Source organism: Anastrepha obliqua, chromosome 2 (assembly GCF_027943255.1).
Source record: "Anastrepha obliqua isolate idAnaObli1 chromosome 2, idAnaObli1_1.0, whole genome shotgun sequence".
In the NCBI taxonomy this organism is placed as follows: Eukaryota; Metazoa; Arthropoda; class Insecta; order Diptera; family Tephritidae; genus Anastrepha; species Anastrepha obliqua.
This window is the reverse complement of record NC_072893.1, coordinates 28,018,333-28,038,712: the sequence shown is the minus strand read 5'-3', so window position 1 is coordinate 28,038,712 and position 20,380 is coordinate 28,018,333. Positions and strand designations below refer to the sequence as shown.

The following is a 20,380-nucleotide window of genomic DNA, read 5'->3' as shown; positions in this document are numbered from 1 at the left end:
CATAAAAAAGTAGAACGATCTGACTGAAACTTGGTTCTTGTATTCTGCAAAGAGATGCTTCTAACTAGGCATAAACGCGTTACGCGCCAGTAGTGGCATCTTTCTAACTTTACAGAGACTTTTCAAATGACCTTCATATAAGGAGGAAAGCTGTAGCCAAATGGATTGGTGCGTGATTACTATTCGGAAGTGCATAGGTTCGAATCTCCGTGCAGGAAGCATTAAAATAATAGAAACATTTGTTTTTTTTTAACAATTGGCGCCCCTCTTATTACCATAACTGAAGCACGAGCAAGCATCTCATATTTAACTAACTGAATTTTTGTTGGCTTTTGTCTACTACCATTTCTTGAATACGTTAATCCTTGTAATCTAAACTTTTTCCTTGCATCTTTTTTTGCTTTTGCAGATATCGGCACCCGAAATTACCTTTGGAACATCCGCCAGCCACTTTTGTAGCTCACTTTTTCGTTGTTGCTGTATTTTAAAGAAAAATTCGCAAAAATTGTCCGCCTTAAACAAGTCGCCCACGGCTACAACCACCACCACTACAAAATGCATCTCACCACAACGACCAATACCGTCGCCGCCAACAATGCGGGCGCGACCCAGAGCAGCAACAACAATGCAAACAATTCTAGTTCAAATAATAATGGCGGTAGTAATAATACTACAACAAATGGCAACAACAGCAACACCAATGAACAGAACACACCGCCTACAGCGGCTCAACTGCTAAATGAAGCCTACACGAAGATGACCTCAGATATATTGGCGGAACGGACATTAGGCGATTTTCTCACAGAACATCCAGGCGAGCTGATACGTACCAGCAGTCCGCTTTTCGTTTGCACAGTACTGCCGCCACATTGGCGTTCCAATAAGACTCTGCCGGTCGCCTTCAAAGTCGTCTCACTGGGCGATATAATGGACGGCACTATGGTGACGGTGCGCGCTGGCAATGACGAGAACTACTGCGCTGAACTGAGGAATTGCACGGCCGTTATGAAGAATCAGGTGGCAAAATTCAATGATCTAAGGTTCGTGGGACGCAGCGGCAGAGGTGAGTTGGAATTGACGAGATGTTGTTAGCCAACATAGTCGAGGGGGTATGTTGAAGTTAGAGAAAGTGAACAAATTTACTTAAATTATTATTTTTCTTTGACACGTTTTTATGTGTGGGAAACGCAAAAAGGGTACCCATTTCCAGTATAGTTTTCATGGTATCAAAGCTGTGAAGCATAAATGAAATTATTCTTTCAAAACTCGTTTGTTTTTTTTTTTAAACTTCTGGTCTGAGATCAAGTATCTTGACCTAATAAGGATCAACTTGAGATATGTTTGCGAATTAAGAAGATCCCAACGTAAATTTGTGCCATGTCTCCGAGCAACGAGGTGTTTCGGGAGATAAAGAAGCAGAAATGTGCGCTGAATGAAACTCGGCGAATAGAGCAGCGCTGCTTTCGCCACGATTTGATGTACGTAGAAGTAAGAAAAATCTGAGGCACTTAAAAATGAATACACGCAATTCACCGGTATATCAACGGGCACAATTCTATTTACCATAAGGTTGGGAGCCGCGCCCGTAATATTTTCTGAAGGAGATGAGAAAAAGGTAGGGTCCACTTAGTGTTTCTCCGGGCGAATACTCCCCTTTTAGGAATGCATTTTAGCTCAATGGAAACCACTTTCTGCGTATACCCTAATGGGACTCACAAAATATCGATTGCAGCGGCAAATCGAAGGCTCCAACGATTTCGTTCCGGTAATATGAATAGGCAAGCTCTGGTAGGTGAAATTTCGTCGCACGTGAGTACATATTTCATTACCCAGGACCTGAAGTAGGCATAAAACCGTTTGCAAAAGGCTGATCTAAAAGTGAAACTCGATGTAGAAAAGTAACCAAGTCGCATTTTCACAGATGGCTCCAGGACCGAGCATGGCTCCGGCTCTGGTGTCTACCTGGAATCCAGAAAGCAGATAGAGAGGCAAATCTATATGTGTCTGAAGCGACAGCCAGCTGCGCCATGACTTTAGACAGCCCCCAACAAGATCAGGGCTAGTCGAGTCCTATAAATCCAGGCTGAATTATGACGGTAGACATAATAGCCTGATGCTAGCATGGGACCTAGGACACGTGGGTATCGTGGGTAACGAGACCTTTGACTCCTTAGCTAAGATGGGCTCTGAGGCCAACTTCTTTGGCCCGGAGCACGGTCTGCCACTCCCTTCTGCAGCCATCAAAGCCACGGTTAGTAAACGGGTTACTCTAACACACAAGCGAGCTTGGCAGGCTGACAGAGGTCGCAGATGAACTAAACTTATGTTACCTGTCATGTCCGACCGACAGTCGTTAATCCTTCTGCCATTAAGCAGAAGGGAGTGCAGACAGCTGGTTGGACTGATGATGGGTCACTTTCTATGGGCCAAGCACATAAAAAAGGTAGGCATCTCAGACAGTGCACTCTGCCCAGCTTGTGAAGATGGGGCGGACCACTTTCTGTGCGTCTGGCCCATCTTCGCTCGAATCGCGCTTGAGGTCTTTTGCACTGATATGTTAAGAGGCGACCACCTTGGCTCCTTGGCACCACAAGTTGTACTCAGATTTGTTCGGAGGTCGGGGATATACCTTTAAATTTGAAGCAGATGCTGAGTGGTGATGAAAAACGGCTGACACAAGAGAATATTGGTTTGTGCCCAATTTGTTAAATCATAATGAATCCGTGAAAATGATATCCAAGCCCGAGTTATCAGCCCGAATAGTTCTGCCTTATTTTTGTGAGACTGGACTTGAATTATGTGCTATGAGCAGATACCGTCAGGGTCCCAACTACTCAATTCGGATCCCTACTGTCAACAGCTAATCAAATTTAACCAGTTTATCAACCCGAAGTGGCCAAACCTGGCACATAGTAAGGGTGGTGTGTTCTATCAAGACAACGCCAGGTTGCACACAGAGGCGTCTGAAATTCGAAAAAGCTTGGATGAGAGACTTTATTGCAAGTCAAACGATTATCACATTTTCAAGCGTTTATAAACTTAGTTAATGTAAAAAAAACTGACAAAAAGCTAGAATCAACTGCTCCTTATTCATATTAATTCCAGCCGTCAAAGAAAAAATGGAGCTATGATGATGCTTATTGGTTTCACACTCAACTACGCCCCATATGTTGTAGACCAGGTGACTAAGGTCTAGGGTGTTAGGCTGCAATAAGTTTGGTGTTATGTGGTCATGGAAATTATGTCGCCACAATATTGTCAGCGGAGTCTTGCTGAAAGATATATGGGCTGTCATCGCGTAGCCTATTAATTCAGGGTTTCACTACCATCTCTAGAACTTTGATATTTGCAGCAGAATGTACTCGAAATACTTGGGTGTAGTGGCGAGACATTGCCATTGCCTTTGTTGCTCACAGCACCCAAAACCCTAACAGTGGCTAAAAACTTCACGTGAATGGCAACAGAAACCTCTGTAAGGTTGGAACATAGCCATCTGTCATTCTGGTAATTTCAGCCTTTGGTTCTTGGTTAAAACATTTTTTCCTCAAGATGCTTAATTATGTTGAGAAGGTATTTCGATCGGATAACTCGCTGTTCTCGTGTTTACTCCATCATAAACTGTTTTCTGCGCATAACGTAGGATTTATGGCGAAGACCTTCATGAACAACTCGACACATAAGCGCCTCAGAAGCCTTAAGCTCACTCTCAAGTGCTCTCATTGATTTTGAAGGGTCTTCGCACACGATCTCTTGCACTTGGAAATCGGACAGTGTCACAACGTTCCTCGTATTTTTTGAGTGTTGCAAGATTCTGCAGCGCCGCCTGTTGATTTCAATGCACGGCGAACCTTATGAACTAATGAACGGGCGCACTTAAGAAAATTTCAGATTTCCAAATCGGTGTGATTCGTACCTAAAGCGACTATATTTGCATGTCTCTTCATTTCTTGAGTTAAGTTGTAGGCCTCCATGTCATATCTGAAAAAGAACAAAAAGAAAAATAATAGTTTTCAACTACCGTATACACTAGGCCGGGTCGATTTGTGGGGAGGCAAAAAAAATCGCCCATTGCTCTGTGAAAATCATATTCTAGGGATCAAAATAAGAAACTTTGCCGAAGGAACCATACCTCTAAAACGAATTCTGATGTCCCCCGATTGGGTTGAATTTTTTAGTTTCTTTTCTCAGGTAAAGGCCAAAAATGGTGATATTTTGAAATGATTGTATGGGAAACCCCCCAGGGGAGTTCCAGGGGGTGTGCCACTGGCATGGGTGGATCGGCCGTCCAAAGTTAGTGGGGGTCGGTCATACATTTGGTCTCGATTGGAGCACTCTAAATGGGTCAAAGTGGGATTTTTCGTTCGACCCAAATTGGAGGACATCAGAATTCATTTTAGAGGTATGGTTCCTTCGGCAAAGTTTCTTATTTTGATCCCTAGAATATGATTTTTACAGAGCAATGGGCAATTTTTAAATCGACCCGGCCTAGTATACACCCTGTAAAATATGTCAAACTATAGCCCGCGAAAAAACTATTGCATTTCACCATTTCAACTATTTTTTTATGCTCATTTTTATTTTATAAAAGAATGGCTCATAGTTTAAGAGACGCCCAGATAAATCCATATTTCAAACTCTCTCTCTCTCAGCTTTACAGTCTGTGGTGGACCATATCTTCATCAACAATTCTCCTCCAATTCAGTCTCTCTCTTGCCTCATTTCTCCAATTACGAAAGTTGATCGCTTTAAAGTCTGCATCGACGTCATCAAGCCATCTCTTTCTTGGTCGGCCTGTCTTTCTTCCTCCAATTGGGTGCAAAGTAAACAACCTTTTTGGATTCTCTCGTTAGGCATTATTATGGTGTGGCCTATCCATCTAATCCGCTGCGCTTTAATAAAGCATATTACATTTTCACTACCAATAAGGTTTTCAATTTCGTTGTTGTAACGGATGCGATACATGCCGCTTTTAAGCCGAATAGGACCGTAGACTTTTCTCAAAACCGGTCTCTTAAGTCGCAATAGCTGGTTTATAACGGGTGATTTTTTAGCTTTTATCTTTGTAAACAGTTAGTTTAAACAGCTGACGCACGTTTTGTGTTTTGTTTCACTGTCACACATTTTCAGTTTGGTCTATAATTTAACCATGAATCGTCTTACAAACGAACAACGCTCGCAAATCATTGAATTTTATTGTAAAAATGCGTGTTCTGTTAAGAAAGTTTAAGATCCACTTTTTTATCGAAAAATTGTGTTTAGCGACGAAGCTTATTTTTGGATCAATGGGTACGTAAATAAGCAGAATTGTCGATTTTGGAGTGAAGATCAGCCAGAAGAATTGCAAGAGCTACCAATGTATCCAGAAAAGATCACAGTTTGGTGCGGTTTATGGGCTGGAGGTATCATTGGACCGTAGTTCTTCAAAGATGCTGCGAATCGTAACGTAACTGTGAATGGTGAGCGCTACCGTGAAATGATATCGAACTTTTTTTTGCCCAAAATGCAAGAGCTTGACTTGCACGACATGTGCTTTCAGCAAGACGGTGCCACATGCCACACAATACGCGTAACAATGGACTTGTTGAGAGGCGAGTTCGGTGAACATTTTATTTCTCGTTCGGGATCTGTCAATTGGCTCCCCAGATCGTGCGATATAACGCCTATAGATTATTTTTTGTGGGGCTATGTTAGAGCTCATGTCTATTCAGACAAGCCGGCTTCAATTAACGCAACGGCCGAAACATTGGAAAGAGTATGCCAAAATTGTACTAAGCGGATGAACCATTTGAAGCGCATTCGCGGTCAACATTTGTATGAAATAATCTTCAAACATTAAATTATATGTACTGTACTATTGATTTAAATAAAAATTTCATGCATTTTTCTGAATTTTACGAGTGTTCTTTTGAAAAACTTTCCTATAGCTCTTAAAGAATCACCCTTCAAACAAAAACGCACATTGAGATTAAAAATGAATATATAACTGTCACAAAAAAACTGGACGTGACTGGAACGAAACTATATATTTTTTTTAATATAAATATGCCAACATAAACAAAAATCATTACTAAGTGTTGACCAGTGTTATTGTAAAGAAAAATTAAAATAAATTTTTTTTATAAAGTTCAAGTGCTAATAAATAATGTGTGCTTTCTTTTATATTTATATCTCTTATTATTCCTTCTAAAAAGAGTTTTTTAGTGCATTTTTGGTGCTGCTGGACGTATGTGACCCCTTAAAGTTTGAATAAACATTTTTTTTTCTCTCATTATTGCTGGGTGTAACGAATTTAGAATGTATTTTTTACAATAATATTTTAATTTTTTTTTAAATTTACTTATTTTCATTTTTAATGCAATTAGAACAAAAAATATAAAAATTTAAAGAATTTCGCTATTTTGCCCATCAGTTTTTCAACAACTTTGACTAAGCATTTTTCTCAATTACACCCTCAATTAAGAGTTAATTTTTGTTTGAATTCCAACACAATTGAGTGGATTGTTCTGGCGGCCGAACAATGAAACAATTGCGAAACACCCAAAAAGACAAAAAACCAAAACGAGAAACACAAAAAACACAGATCGCAAAACACTAACAAAATACAAGAAAACAAAAAAAAAATTAAAACAACGAAAATTCTCAACAATGAAAATAGCCACATCAGCAAAAATTTCGTTCAGCAGCTGACAATGCACCGCACCAGTCCCCTGGGTCTCAAACCCACTGCGCTACAATTAACGAGAAGTGCCAACATTTTGTAAACCAAAGTGAGCCTTTTAGTAGCAACATTTGCCACTTTTCTACATGCAATGAAAATTCACTTTTGTTGTACGACGCACACTCCGACGCTGTTGTTGTTGCTGTTGCCTTTATATTATCTTACAACACTTGGAATTTGATTGTTGTTGAGGCAACTTGAAGTGGCGAAATTGTTGGCAGTAAAAAGCTGTCAGCCGCCAAGAGCAGCGGTTTTCGTCGTTTAAAAAGCAACCTCATTCACGAAAGGATCGCCGCATATCCTTTGGGGAGCTGATGCGCTGTCCGGTGTTCGGTGTTCGGTTATCGCTGAAGATGTGGAGAAGATGTGACGTTGCGTACACAATGGCTTTTCAAAAAACACTCAACACTTTTGCCAACAATACAGCAGCACCCGCCCTTACGTACTGACCTCCGCGGCGACTTTTTTACAACAAGCGAGTAATGCAATTTTGGTCAGAATGAGATACAAAAAAAAAGAAACAAAAAAAGTGCCGCGCAACACAAAACACTTCACTTCGAGTGTCCACACTGTGCAAAATAGCAAAAAAACGGGAACAAAGTTAGAGTAAATTAAAAAAGTGCAAAACTTTCGTTTCGCCAAAGTGGAAATGAAAATGAAAAGGCTAAAGTTTTGCGTGAAAATGCCAGAAACAACAACAACAACTAAAAGTTATTCGCTAAAAAAGCTGCTGAAAATAATTTAGCCGATTGCCGTGGGAGTTCGCTGCAAGTTTTCGTTCTATTCATTTCATGCACTGCAATGCAACTCAGTGAAACTTTGTGCGCTTCAAAATATATTTTTTGTTTCATTTTTTTCTATATTTCTTTTGTTTAAACCCGAGCAGGCCGCTTACTCTCCTCAGCTGTCACTTTGCTGCCCCTAATGGCAGCCAAATTAAACCACTTGTTAAGCAGGAAAAGTGTCAGCACGCGGTCAACTTCATTTGGATCCTTTTTACACATAAAATTTTGGTCTCGCACTTTTTGATCTACACAAAACAATTTCTATTCAAGTGGCAATTAATTTACGTCGTTAATAGTTCAGTTTTTAGTAACATTACATAGTTTTTTGTGCGTACTTTTTTGTGTTAATTTTTTTTTTTTGTAAAGTGTAGTAGTTTGACACAGCCACACAGTAGTTTGCTAAAGGAAATATTTTTAAAAATGTTATGTATAAATAATAAAGGGTATTTCAAAAACGACGCTTAGATTTAGATAGGTTAGATGGCAAGGGTACCACGGGTGCACTAGAAGTAGCACTGGGGTGCCGCTTTGCTAGCCTAATGCAAAAAAAATCCAAAACGAAACAAAGAAAAACCATCCAGTGCTGTTGAAGTAGAGGAAGAAGAGAAACGGGATCTAAGCTGGAGAAGTGCCTCAGGTTATCTTCGAAAGGCGCGCTAAGGAGCCTCAAGCGCCTAGCCGCCATACGGACATTTGCGAATAAAGTGATCAACTGTCTCGTTCTCTACCGGATTCCCACAGCTTCTGCACATCCTCACGGAAGCTTCTCCGGTGAACACCGTTATGAGTTAGGAAATTTAATGATTGAGCATCCTCAACACTTTAAGCGTCCTGCTTCTGTCGTACTAAGACCAACGCATTTTTGAGATAGCGCACAATAAGATAGAGCTCCATCTGTGTTGCGCTTTTTTGAAGAAAGAAATTGTGCAGTTCGTCTTTAAAATCGGTCAAGGAAACACCGATATCTGAGATGTTGACGGCTGAAACCGGACCTGTCGACGCTTTCCTGGAAAGCTCAGCGACGATTTCATTTCAATAGTGAATAATTCGTAGACGATACCTTTTAATATCAACTTTGACCCTTATTAAGCTGAGAGACGTACTTGAAACTTATGCAAATGGTTGATCTTTAATAGCAACAAATCGCAAAATTTGAAATTTTTTTGGTGGAAATAATCGTTTGAATGAGCCGGCAATTCAAAGGTTGGCGAAAAAATTTCAAGAAATTAGTTCTGTCGAGGATAGAAAAAGGAATAGCAGATCAAAAACTGGACGTTCTGTTGAGATTATTGCTGCTGCAGGGCAAGGTGCTGCTGCACAACCTTCAACATCGATATCTTGAAGTTCAACAATTAGGCCTTCATGAATTGACTGTTTGGCGATTTTTTCTTTTTTTTTCTTCTTCACTCCACTCGGGAGCATAGGGGCTCGACAAGACTCAGTCTTGCGTTGGTTTCGTTAATCTACAGGGTAGTTGATTAGCATGCCGCTAGCAGTCCTAAGTAGTGGAAATGCCCATCTGTCGTTGCTTCGGAAGAACGCCTTCTTCCTGCTTGGAGCGCCATCTGTGTCTGAATTTTTTCTGCCAGAAGGATCGCACAGATGGTTAAGGACTTCGCTAAAGTGGTATGTTTGGCTAGCGGCACTGATGCAATGCGTAACTGTGTCTATTTCTTTGTTTTTTTACTTGTCTAAGGACCCACAATGCAAGTAATTCGCTGACTTTTGTGCGAGAGTAAGGATTGGAATGCTAAGACTTTAGAAAAGTAGATAGGTTTGGAAAAGTGGAATGGTCGGCTATTTCACTTACGCTAGACTACCAGATCTTACATAGGAACTTGCATTTGCATCCTTACAAAATTCAATTAACACAAGAGTTGCAGCCAGCGGATCATTATCAATGGAGAAATTTTATGACTTGGTTCTTAGAACATCTGGCTGGTTTTTCACGTAAAATCATCTTTGGTGATGGAGCTCATTTCACACTGGATGGATTTTTCAACAAACGAAATTGTTGCATCTGGAGAGAAAAAAACCATCGAGTAATTTCAGATTAATCATCACATCCCCCAAAATATACTGTGCGGTGTGGTTTTTGAACTGCTGGAATAATTGGCCCATTCTTCTTCAGAAATTTAAATGAAAAAGTGGTTATTGTCAATGGATTTTGCTACAGACAACTGATGGAAGCTTTTTGTGACCTGCGCTTGAAGGAATAGGCGTAGACATTGAACGAAATCATGACATTTTCTGCTGAGGGTTGATTAGAACTGATTAGGTTTTCTGATTTCTAGAAATTTCAGAGCATTTAATTCGCTCGCAAGCCATTTAAGAGAAGTCGACAAAAATACGAGAATTAATGAACTTGAACTATTCAGAGACATCTTAATAACTGCAGTTATTTCTGCAGGGCACCACATAAAAAGCCTCTAAAAAAACCCTTCAGAAAAAAACCCTTCGGCTTAAGTTCGCACGGGCACATATTGGCAAAGGAATAGATTTGTGGTCTAAAGTTTTAATAACTGACAAATAGGAATTCCAAGTATTTGGAAGTAATGGCCGGGCAAAAATATGGATGAAAATAAATGAGGATATGAAAATGAAAAATGTGATACCTACTGTCAAGTACGGCGGCAGTAGAGCAATGGTTTGGGAGCCTAAAGCTGCACCTGGCGTTGGAAAGATTTAAGTACTGATATCTATAATTATCGGTTGGAGTCTTGCAGAGTAGCCAAGTGCTTTGTGAAAGAGCCAAACAGGAAATTAACGACCTTTCCCATAAAACTTAGTAGGAAGAGCCTGGGAGTACTGGAGGGTGTAATCACAACGCGTACAAGGCACAACGCCTTTGGCCAGCATATGACTACCACGGGAATCATTGGTAACCCAAAATATGCCTATACTGTCATGAAAATGAGGGCACTGCAGAGCATTTTCTCTTTAACTGTCCGGCGTTTTCTAGAATCAGACTTATGCCGTTGGGTTGGGATGAACTGAGTATGGATAAGGTTCATACTCTTCCTCTTCCGAATCTCTTAAGATGCATCAATCAATCCAAAAAAATCGTGGAAGTGTTGCCTCAAAACACATTTTTTCATCTTATTATCCATATAATATTTATATGGATTGGACTTGGACTTGCACCACCCACTATTCGAAAAACTAGTTTTAAAATGAATAAATTTGTTTTTTTAAGCTGATTGAATTGTATGTAGACTTTTGTCATACCGTTTTTTTTTTTTTTGTTTTTAATCAGTAGTTTTTGAGTAATGAATTTTTGAGTAAAAAACCTGTTTCGCACTTTTTGTTGTTTGCAAAATAAAAAATTTTCAACTACTTTTTAGGTATTGTTTGTAAAGGAAATCGCTCGTGCAAGTAATGTCGATCATTTTGAACCCAGAATCATTAAAATCGGTTAATTTTTTGACTACAAGTAAGGTATGAGCAATTAAAAACAAAAATTTCTCATATAACAAAAAAAATCGATTTTGAGCCGAAAAACAAAATTGCCGATAATTCTCTAAAAAAAAATTTGCGGGCGAACAAAAAAATACGTGTCTCATTATTTTGACCAGAGAGCAACATATTTGAGTTACATCGGAATCGAAGAACATGATCCGAATAGCCCGGTTGAATTGAAATGGAAAGCATCTTCTTTCAGGTTTAATTGTTTTCAGTCAAAAAAAGGCTCTCAACAATTATTTTGCTGTTTTTTGTTTGTTCAATTCAGTTGTATGTTACAGGGTGTTAACATTGGAAGTCAAGAAAGAAATATTCGGTACATTTTGAAGTTTTTCTTTAATAAAGGCGAAAATGCATGCAGGGCCGCTGAAATTGTGAATGGTTTTGATGGTCACGATACCGTAACAGAAAACTACATGCAATTTTGGTTTCGTGGATTCCCTTCAGGCATTTTTGACGTTAAAGATACACCTCGCAAAGGCAGGCTGTCGTAGAAAATGTCGATAAAATTACAGAAATACTGGAAGTTGAGCGGCATGTTGGTAGTCGTAGAATCGCCCGGGAGCTAGAAATCGACCATAAAACAGGTTTAAGCCACTTGCCTTTTACCCAATCGCAAAAGCAAACAAGTCGATTTACAATACTAAAATAATAAAAAAAAAAAAACAAAAAATAAAAAAAACAGTGCTGTTGGCGGTCTATTATTTCAGCTGTATAACATTGTTTTTTGGTTTTTACATTTTGCTACCATAAACAAATGTAAGCTCCTATAAAAGAAAGCAATATGATTACGCTTGCATGCCAACCAACATAAGATTCTCATACCAGGTTACAAATTTCTCAATAACTATTTTACTCGTGGCACTTCCTCCAACTTTTCGAATTTCCCACAACTTTTTCGAAGAGCTCCCTATTCATTTAATCGTTTCGCCTATACCACTCGTATTATCTCCACCTATTTGGCACATTCCCTTTGCAATTCACATTCATGGCGATGCACTCAATCAGCATTGGCTTTTATGGCTTCGCACAAAAGCTCGATTGCTTCCAAACGAAAATCCTACCAATTTGAATGGAGAAACTACTGGAATAGCTGTATTTTCAATAGCAAATAGCAAATAACAAAAACAATCACAACAAAAGCGAGAATTCGAATGCGAAAAAATGAAAACAACAACAAAAGGCAACGAATCAACATGCAACCGTTTGTGGTTGCACCGCAAAAACCAAAGCCTCAATACAGGCCACATTACTCGTCAGCACAAACCCGGACAAGGCGTTCCGTCATACATCGCGCTGCTACCGGCCACCAGCCACCGGCCATGCGAGAGTCATTGGGCTCCACAACAACAGTCAGGTTGCCGCTGCTGCCACTCACCATTCATTCACACAACGCGCATTTAATTATAAAGGCTCAGGTTCAACGCCTGTCAATATGAGGCAATAAGGGCTCTACAGAGTGTGCCCCAGCGTACCTCAGTGCCGTTGTCCGTCCGCACTCATGGTGTCCGCATCCGCATCCGTGCACACGTTGTGGCGTTCAATGTGACACCGCTATGCTAACTCTTGTTGCACTCCTATTAACGTCAGCGCCAATAACCGCTACTCTCCCACCCGCCAACCCGCCACCCAGCCGTGCAACGTTCACCAACGAAATACTTTCGAAGAGTTCGCTTTTCGCTTTGGTCGTAAATTTGGTGGCGAGTTTGGCTGGTTTTTCGTTGGCGTTTTTTCCAATGCTCGCTCGTTACGGCTGTTGGACGGGTGTCTGTTTTGTTGAGCTGTGCTCTATTTGAGCCACAGCTGCGTGTAAATAAAGTGATGTTTGTGCTGATTTACCAGGCTTGTCAAAATGGGTGTGTGTACGTGTGTGTGTGTGTGTGTGTGCGGGTGTTGATAGGCTTCCCTCACATTGTTGTTTATTTGTGTTGCGCGCATTTATTTGTGCTATTGGCGTTGGTATATTTTTGGTATTGCATAGTTTTTGGCGCATTCGCTTTATTTTGACAATGTAGAAATGCGCGCCTGACCACTACGCCTCCTCTTTCCGCTTCGTTCGCTCAGCTCGTATTCAATGTGAGTCTTTCACGTATGGAAAATACAAAAGTTCAACAATTATCAAAATTGGGCCGCAGAAAATTTTTCAGCATCACGCCAAATCGCCGAATCTATGCAGTCGAATGGCATGGCAGTAGATGTAATAGGCGAGGGGCAGCTGCAATTTGCCACATTCACAAAGCCAAATACTCACTAACAGCGCCGTGTTGTATGCAATGCTTTTGCTACGCTCTTGACTATTCACTGATATGCTGTTGTTTGCGCGCCTACGTGTGTGTGTGTGTGCGCGCGCTTGTGTAGCTTCGGTCTGTTGGAATGCCGCCGCGTTCTTTCGGTGGCTCCTTGTTGTTTTGGCCACATTTTTTTGATTTAGAAAATTTTGTTTGTTGGATTTTGGGTGCTGCTAAAATTTCTGCATCGTCAAAACAAACTGAATTCACAGAATTTTGTGGGCAGGCGCGCATGGGTGGGGCGCGGTAGAATTTCGCTGAGCTGAGAATTGTTGATTGGCAGTTCACTTCCTGCATTCGTGGGCATTCCATGCACTTTGTTTTGTGTTAATTGAATACTTTTGTTGATGTACGAGTTGAACTGAATTGAAGTGAAGGGATTAAATTTCCGAAATGCAGCTCGTTTTCGATTGAATACAAAGTGGTTGGAAAAGGTTTCGAGTATTCGAGTGGGTTTGCGATAAAAATTAGCTTTAAGCATCGGAAAGAAAATGTTGGTATTTGGTTGAGTCAACTTTTATGCGCCAAATTTCTAAATTAACGGGTGGTTTTTCGTCGTCTAAAACCTTGGGTAGTTTTACTTTTGCGATGCAAGAACTGACAATCGAACAACATTAAAAAAGCGTATAAATTAAATCACCAAATTCCCGTTCTAAGCACGCAACTTACATACCATAAATTATACAAGCAAAAGCAGAGTCCTCGTTATTGACAATGTCGAAGCGTTTAAAAAGAAGCAAAAACCTGATAATTATCACTAAAAATTTTGAAGCATTAAAATTTAAAGCAAGTGGTAAAAGGTAAGTGATGACTATTATTGAGCCATGCACGGATGGAGAAGTTGATGTTGGCTTTTATAAACAGGAGATCAAGAATTCTACATTTACTATTACACTGCGTTACAAAAACGAACTTTTTTTCTGTCCTATGAACCAAATATACTTTTTCGGAAAGGGGAGAAAAAATATAAAATACACGTGTATCGGCGATTTTCATGTACACGTCAGAATTTTTTTTTTTTTTTTGATGTATAAAATATAGAGCTCGTAGTCCGCCTGTGTGAAAAACTTTGGATCAATTTTTAACCCTTTTTCCGTGATCCAATCGCGCTGAATTTCTGCAGGCAGAATCGTGGAAATGTTTTTATTATGCAAACTTAAAAAAAAAAAAAAATCAATTCTCAGATTTTCTTCAATTTTTTTTTTGCAAAAAAAAAAAATTGTTTGCTAAATTTTCGGCACAACTTGAAGGGACTCCAAATTTTTAAACAACTTATTAACCTTTAATTTATTGTTTCATGCAACACACTCTGTGCCGTTTGTGTGTTTGTTCCAGTTCCGGAAGTTCGGATCATCTGACAGTTGCGCTACTAGGAGACATATACTTTTAAGTTCTGTTGCGCGAAAACGTCTTTCTGTATATTTCATCTTACGAAAAATGCAGTGCCCGACTCGAAATAACTTTTGTTACGTTTGTGGCTTATTCGCACCAAGTAAAAATTTTAAAAATATTACGAAAACAGTGGTTAATTCGTTTCAGAAAATATTCAAGACTGCTTATGTTCCTTACTTGTGGTATACTCCGGAAGTCGTGTGCGACTATTGCTATAGAAATTTATGCAAGTTTACTGATGGAAGGTCAACAACAAAGTACTCTGTACCAACAATTTGGCTACCACGTACAAAGGGTACCAATACTTTCGCCGCAACAAAATTCGCTACGCTAATGTAGAATCGGTTATTCCAGCGGTTCTGTACTCACCAGAAGAACGTAGAAGAATGATTTCGGCATATGGCGAAAAGGGCATATTAATGTCGCTAAAGATCCATTTCCTTCACAATCAATTAGATTGTTGGTTATTGAAAAGCGCTTTAAAGGACAAGACATTACGCATATGCTTGGCGAATACTGTTGGTCTATTTGTCGCGATACTGACACAAATGCTTACAAACGCAAAAATAAAAGGCCTAAGTTTCTTTAAAAGCATTAAAATTTTTAATGTAACCATTTTTAATTTTAATATAATAAAATTAATGAAAAAATTCGGGGTTTTATATCTCTATTGTAATGCGGAGTGAAATACCTTTCTTTTGATACCCACATCGGCATATCTCATGCAATTTTTTTTTAATTTCGAACAGGTGGCAACCCTGTGAAACATTGTCAGTAGCAACACCTAGGTGAAAAGTCTAGAAATGTGATACACTATCTGTGTGCCCAATTTCATTCAAATCCGTTATGCTAATCCTGAGATCGTGTGGCCATACAAGAATTGCTGGTTTAAAGTTAAAAATACAAAAAAAAAATTGTGACGTGTACATGAAAATCGCCGATACACGTTTATTTTTATTTTTTATCCCCTTTCCGAAAATGTATATTTGGTTCATAGGACAGAATGTGTGTAACGCGGTGTTATATGGCGTAATAGTTTAAAGAGTTTTACAATACGCACCAATTCCTTAAATTGCACCAAACAAAAATTTTTAAATTTTTTCTACAAACTGCATAATCTCTGCACCCATAGTTACGTTTAGCCATGAATCAATATACATATACCTGGGAACCACGGCGAATATGTATATGAAATAATATCTAATATTCCACACGAACAAAATTGTGTACGGCCACATTTTAGCGATCAATTAGCATCAAAATTGCTCATAAAGATACTTTACAGGTTTTTATTTCACTGTTGTCGCATTGTTGTTGCGTGTTTAACAAACACAATTAACTGCTCGAAAATACTTTTTTTACACTTCACCACTTTGAAAAATGAGGTCTAACCACGTCTGCCGCGAATCACGTGAAAATAGCAAATTCTCACAACATTAAATCAACTAATAACAGATAATATTTTTTTATGGGAAAACGAGTAGGCAATAAAAAACTAAACAAGAAATAAAATCCACAATAATTCGCACGCAATAACTGCTAACACATAATTTTTTACGATAACTTGCAAAAGTCACGAAATTTCGATGCAGCAGTAGCACTAAGTCATAGTGTGATTACTCATAAAAGGGGGTGGGAGAGGGGAAAGGCGGTGTGAAAAAAATAGCTGCCTTAAATGACAGGTCTATCTACATGTGATGTATGTATGTACGAGTAGTCCTAGAATTATTAATATGATGCTTTCCATTTCAATTCAACCGGGCTATTCGGGTCATGTTCTTCGATTTCGATGTAACTGAAATATGTTGCTTTCTGGTCAAAATAATGAGAAACGTATTTTTTTGTTTGCCCGAAAAAATTTTTTTCAAGAGTTATCGGCAATTTTGTTTTTCGGCTCAAACTCAATTTTTTTTAATAATATAAGAAAATTTTGTTTTTAAATGCTCATAACTTAGTCAAAAATGAACCGATTTTAATAATTTTGGGTTCAAAAGGATCGTCATTACTTACACGAGCGATTTCATGTAGAAACAGTTGCAAAAAAGTAGTTGCAAGTTTTTTATTTTGCAAAAAACAAAAAGTGCGAAACAGGGTTTTTACTCAAAAATTCATTACTCAAAAACAACTCATTTTAGCTACTGGGCATTCAGCTTAATTGAAGTTTGAGGTGTCCTCTTGATTTGGAAAAAGTTATAAAAAAAACAAAAATATACTTTTTGAAATATTGAATTTCGAGAAAATTTCAAATTTTTTTCTTTTTTGCTAAATACAAAATTTTTAACTACTTTTTTGCAATTGTTTCTACATGAAGTCGCTCGTGTAAGTAATTACGATCATTTTGAACCCAGAATTATTAAAATCGGTTCATTTTTGACTAAGTTATGGGCATTTAAAAAAAATTGTTTCTTATATAATTAAAAAAAATTGAGTTTGAGCCGAAAAACAAAATTGCCGATAACTCTTGAAAAAAAATTTTTTCGGGCAAACAAAAAAATACGTGTCTCATTATTTTGACCAGAAAGCAACATATTTCAGTTACATCGAAATCGAAGAACATGACCCGAATAGCGCGGTTGAATTGAAATGGAAAGCATCATATGGAATTTGTGCAGTAAATATACAAATGTCATGTAATGTGGTGTTTTTATTTTTTATATGCCATCGTTTTTTTTTTTTACATATAAAGTGTGCAGCACTATTGAAGGCCCTTTGCAAGTTTTCGCAATTATTTCATTTTAGGACTATTTTTATAATTAGAAAAATTAAGCAAATTTCCACCAAAGCTTCCAACTTTTTAAGAAGAATATTTAGAATACTTCTGGGTATGCAGTTTCATAGTTTTACCACATAAGGTAAAAAAATCGAAATTTTAAAAAGGAATCCTTAGATCAGACTCGAGTTTTTTATGTTTTTCAAAAGCATTATAAATTTTATTGACATTTCTTCCTCTCAATTGGCGCGATAATCGCTTACAGGATTTTGGCTAAGTTTAAAAAAGCGCGCCAGCTTTTCTTTCTCGTGCTAACTGACACCAATTGAACACACAAAGGGAAGTCAAGTCCTTCTCTTTCAGATATTTTCAACGCAGAGGAGGCCTTCCTCTTCCTCTGCTACCACCAGCTGGTACCGCATCGAATACTTTCAGAGCCGGAGCGTTTGTATACATTCGGACGACATGACCCAGTCAACGTAGCCGCTGGATCTTTATTCGCTGCGCTATGTCTATGTCGTCGTAAAGCTCATACAGCTCATCGTTCCATCGCCTGCGATATTCGCCATTGCCAACGTGCAAAGGTCCAAAAATCTTGCGCAGAATCTTTCTCTCAAACACTCCAAGCGACGCTTCATCGGATGTTGTCATCTTTCACGCTTCTGCGCCATACGTTAGGACGGGCATGATGAGAATCTTGTAGAGTGTCAGGTTATGTTAAGTAAAGTTAATTAGAGTTAAGTTCAGATAAGCTAAGTTATGTTAAGTTAAGTTGAATTAAGTTAAGTTCAGATAAGTTGGGTTATCTTTAGTTTAGATCAGTCCATTTAAATAAAGTTAAGTTCAGATAAGTTAAGTTATGCTATGTTAAGTTAAGTTATGTTAAGTTATACTTAGTCGGATTATGTTAAGTTCAGATAAGTTAAGTTCAATAGAGTTAAGTTCAGATAAATTAAGTTATGCTAAGTTAAGTTCTGTTAAGTTCGGATAAGTTAAGTTAAAATAAGTCTAGTTAAGATAAGTTAATATATATAGAGTTAGGTTCAGATGAGTTAAGTTATGTTTAGTTTAGATAAGTTAAGTTAAACAGAATTAAGCTCAGACAAGTTAAGTTACGTTAAGTTAGGTTAGGTTATGGTGGTAGTCGGTTTGCACGACCAACTCACTTAGACCTTACAGGTCCGTTGTGATACCTCTGTGCTACACGGGAACCCCATTTACCTTCCTTCCTAGAACCATTTTGTGGCTCTTATGAAACGTAGGATTGATCCCAGCCCCACGCCAGACAGTTCTGTAAGAGAATTAAAAAAAGTACTTACCTAGACAACCTGCTCTGATTTTAGCTAAGCCTGGACAATTGCAAAGGAAATGCTCAACTGCTTCTTCCTCATCTCTGCAACTTCTGCAATATTCATGGGAGAAAACTCCTAGCCTTGAGGAATGACCGTCAAATAGACAATGGCCGGTTAAACCAGCCACGACCTTCCAGATAGCATCTCTTGAGAAGCTAAGCAATTCATTTGTCCTTTTCTTGTTTATTTGCGGCCATAGTAGCCTAGCTGTTACACATGAATCTTCATCTCTCCATGCCCTATGGGGATCTTGGATAATTTTTTTTTTTTGATTATTAGCTTACTCGTGGCCAAAGGTATTCCAATGGTACTTTTAACACTGCGCAGTTGAAGAGCAGTACTTTTTCTGGCTAGCTCATCAGCCTTACAGTTTCCCTCAATATCTCTGTGCCCCGGAACCCAAAAAGGGCTGACCTTGAAAGAAAAGTTCTGATTGCTTTTTTATAATTTTTCAATTCAGCCTTATAGGCTTGCCTGTCCTCTGACCTTGGCCAGATTAAATAATTTTCTATGGGATTCTCGTAGCGAGGTTAGTTGCTGGGTCCACCAAGGTGGTTTAAACTTCCCTCTGAGTCGGACAACCGGACAGCTGTTCATTGCTTTAGTATCTGATTAACCAGTTTATCCAGCTCCCCATCATGTAGTGGGGTCTTTGGGGACTCTCTTTCGCAGAAAAGCTCTTAATTTTTTATTGTTAACTCCCCAGTCAGTTTTCAGTATATTTCTGAACTAACTAACTTGGGGAGAGCTGGTGTCGATTTCAAATTCGATATACCGATGGTCTGAGAACGAATTTTCGTTTGAAACTCGCCATCTTTTAATGTGGTTAGAAAACATGTCGGAAGCCAGGGTGATGCCCCGAACTTCCTCTCTGTTTATGGTAACAAAAGTCGGCTATGAGCCTAAATTCAAACAACGAATTTTATTTTCTAGGATAAGGTCAAGTACTGACCCACCTCTAGCGTTAGTGTCGATACTCCCCCCACAGGATGTTATGAGCGTTTGCGCCGCAGGAGACAACCAAGTCTTTGTTTTTCCGGGCAGCCTCCTGCACCAGCGTACGAACTTCATACGGCGGGGCATCTCTATCGTGGGCCATATAGGCGGAGGCTAGCCAAAAATCGTTTTTCCCGAGCTCGATGCTACTAAGCTGTGGAAACAAGAAAATGTTTATATTACTTTTTGCACGGATGCAGCTACGAGTCTTACCTGTGTGTTGTACGGCAATCAGTTTAAAGCTTTTCACTCCGAGACCGCAGATTTTATTGCCGTAAATTCACGGCTCTTGGATGAGGACTATGTCAATTCCACCGGCAGCCAAGCGGACGGAAAGGTGCGCGGACGTAAGTTTAGAATGGTAGAGATTAATTTGGATCAACTTCATGGGCAACTGTCCGTTTCATATCCACCATCGTGATCTCCTAAGAGATCTCCCCACCCTCAGTGTCAGCGAGGAGACCCTCTTCGTCAAAAAGCGGCCACACACCGGTCAGTCTCTCCGAGTCGGTTGAGCATTGGCTGCTGGCCAACCCCATTCTGTCGCTTCTATCGCTGCGCAAGCTGGCCTTGTCACTCTCCTCATTTGAGCCCAAGGCTGGCTCGTCGCTCTGATAGATTAGAATGGTTGCGTCAACAAACCCGAACCTCACGACGTTGTTTTTCTGCGGCAGTGA

At 39.2% G+C, this 20,380-nt stretch overlaps 1 protein-coding gene across 2 annotated transcripts in view; it reads left to right on the top strand.

The window, feature by feature from the left end:
- The first annotated feature begins 555 nt into the window (after positions 1-555).
- The window catches only part of LOC129238635 (runt-related transcription factor 3), a 67,101-nt gene continuing 47,276 nt past the window's right edge, over positions 556-20,380 (top strand). For both annotated transcript variants that reach the window (XM_054873733.1, XM_054873734.1), the window contains exon 1: positions 556-1,063. In XM_054873733.1, the coding sequence (XP_054729708.1) occupies positions 556-1,063 (508 nt within the window). The remainder of the gene's footprint in view (positions 1,064-20,380) is intronic.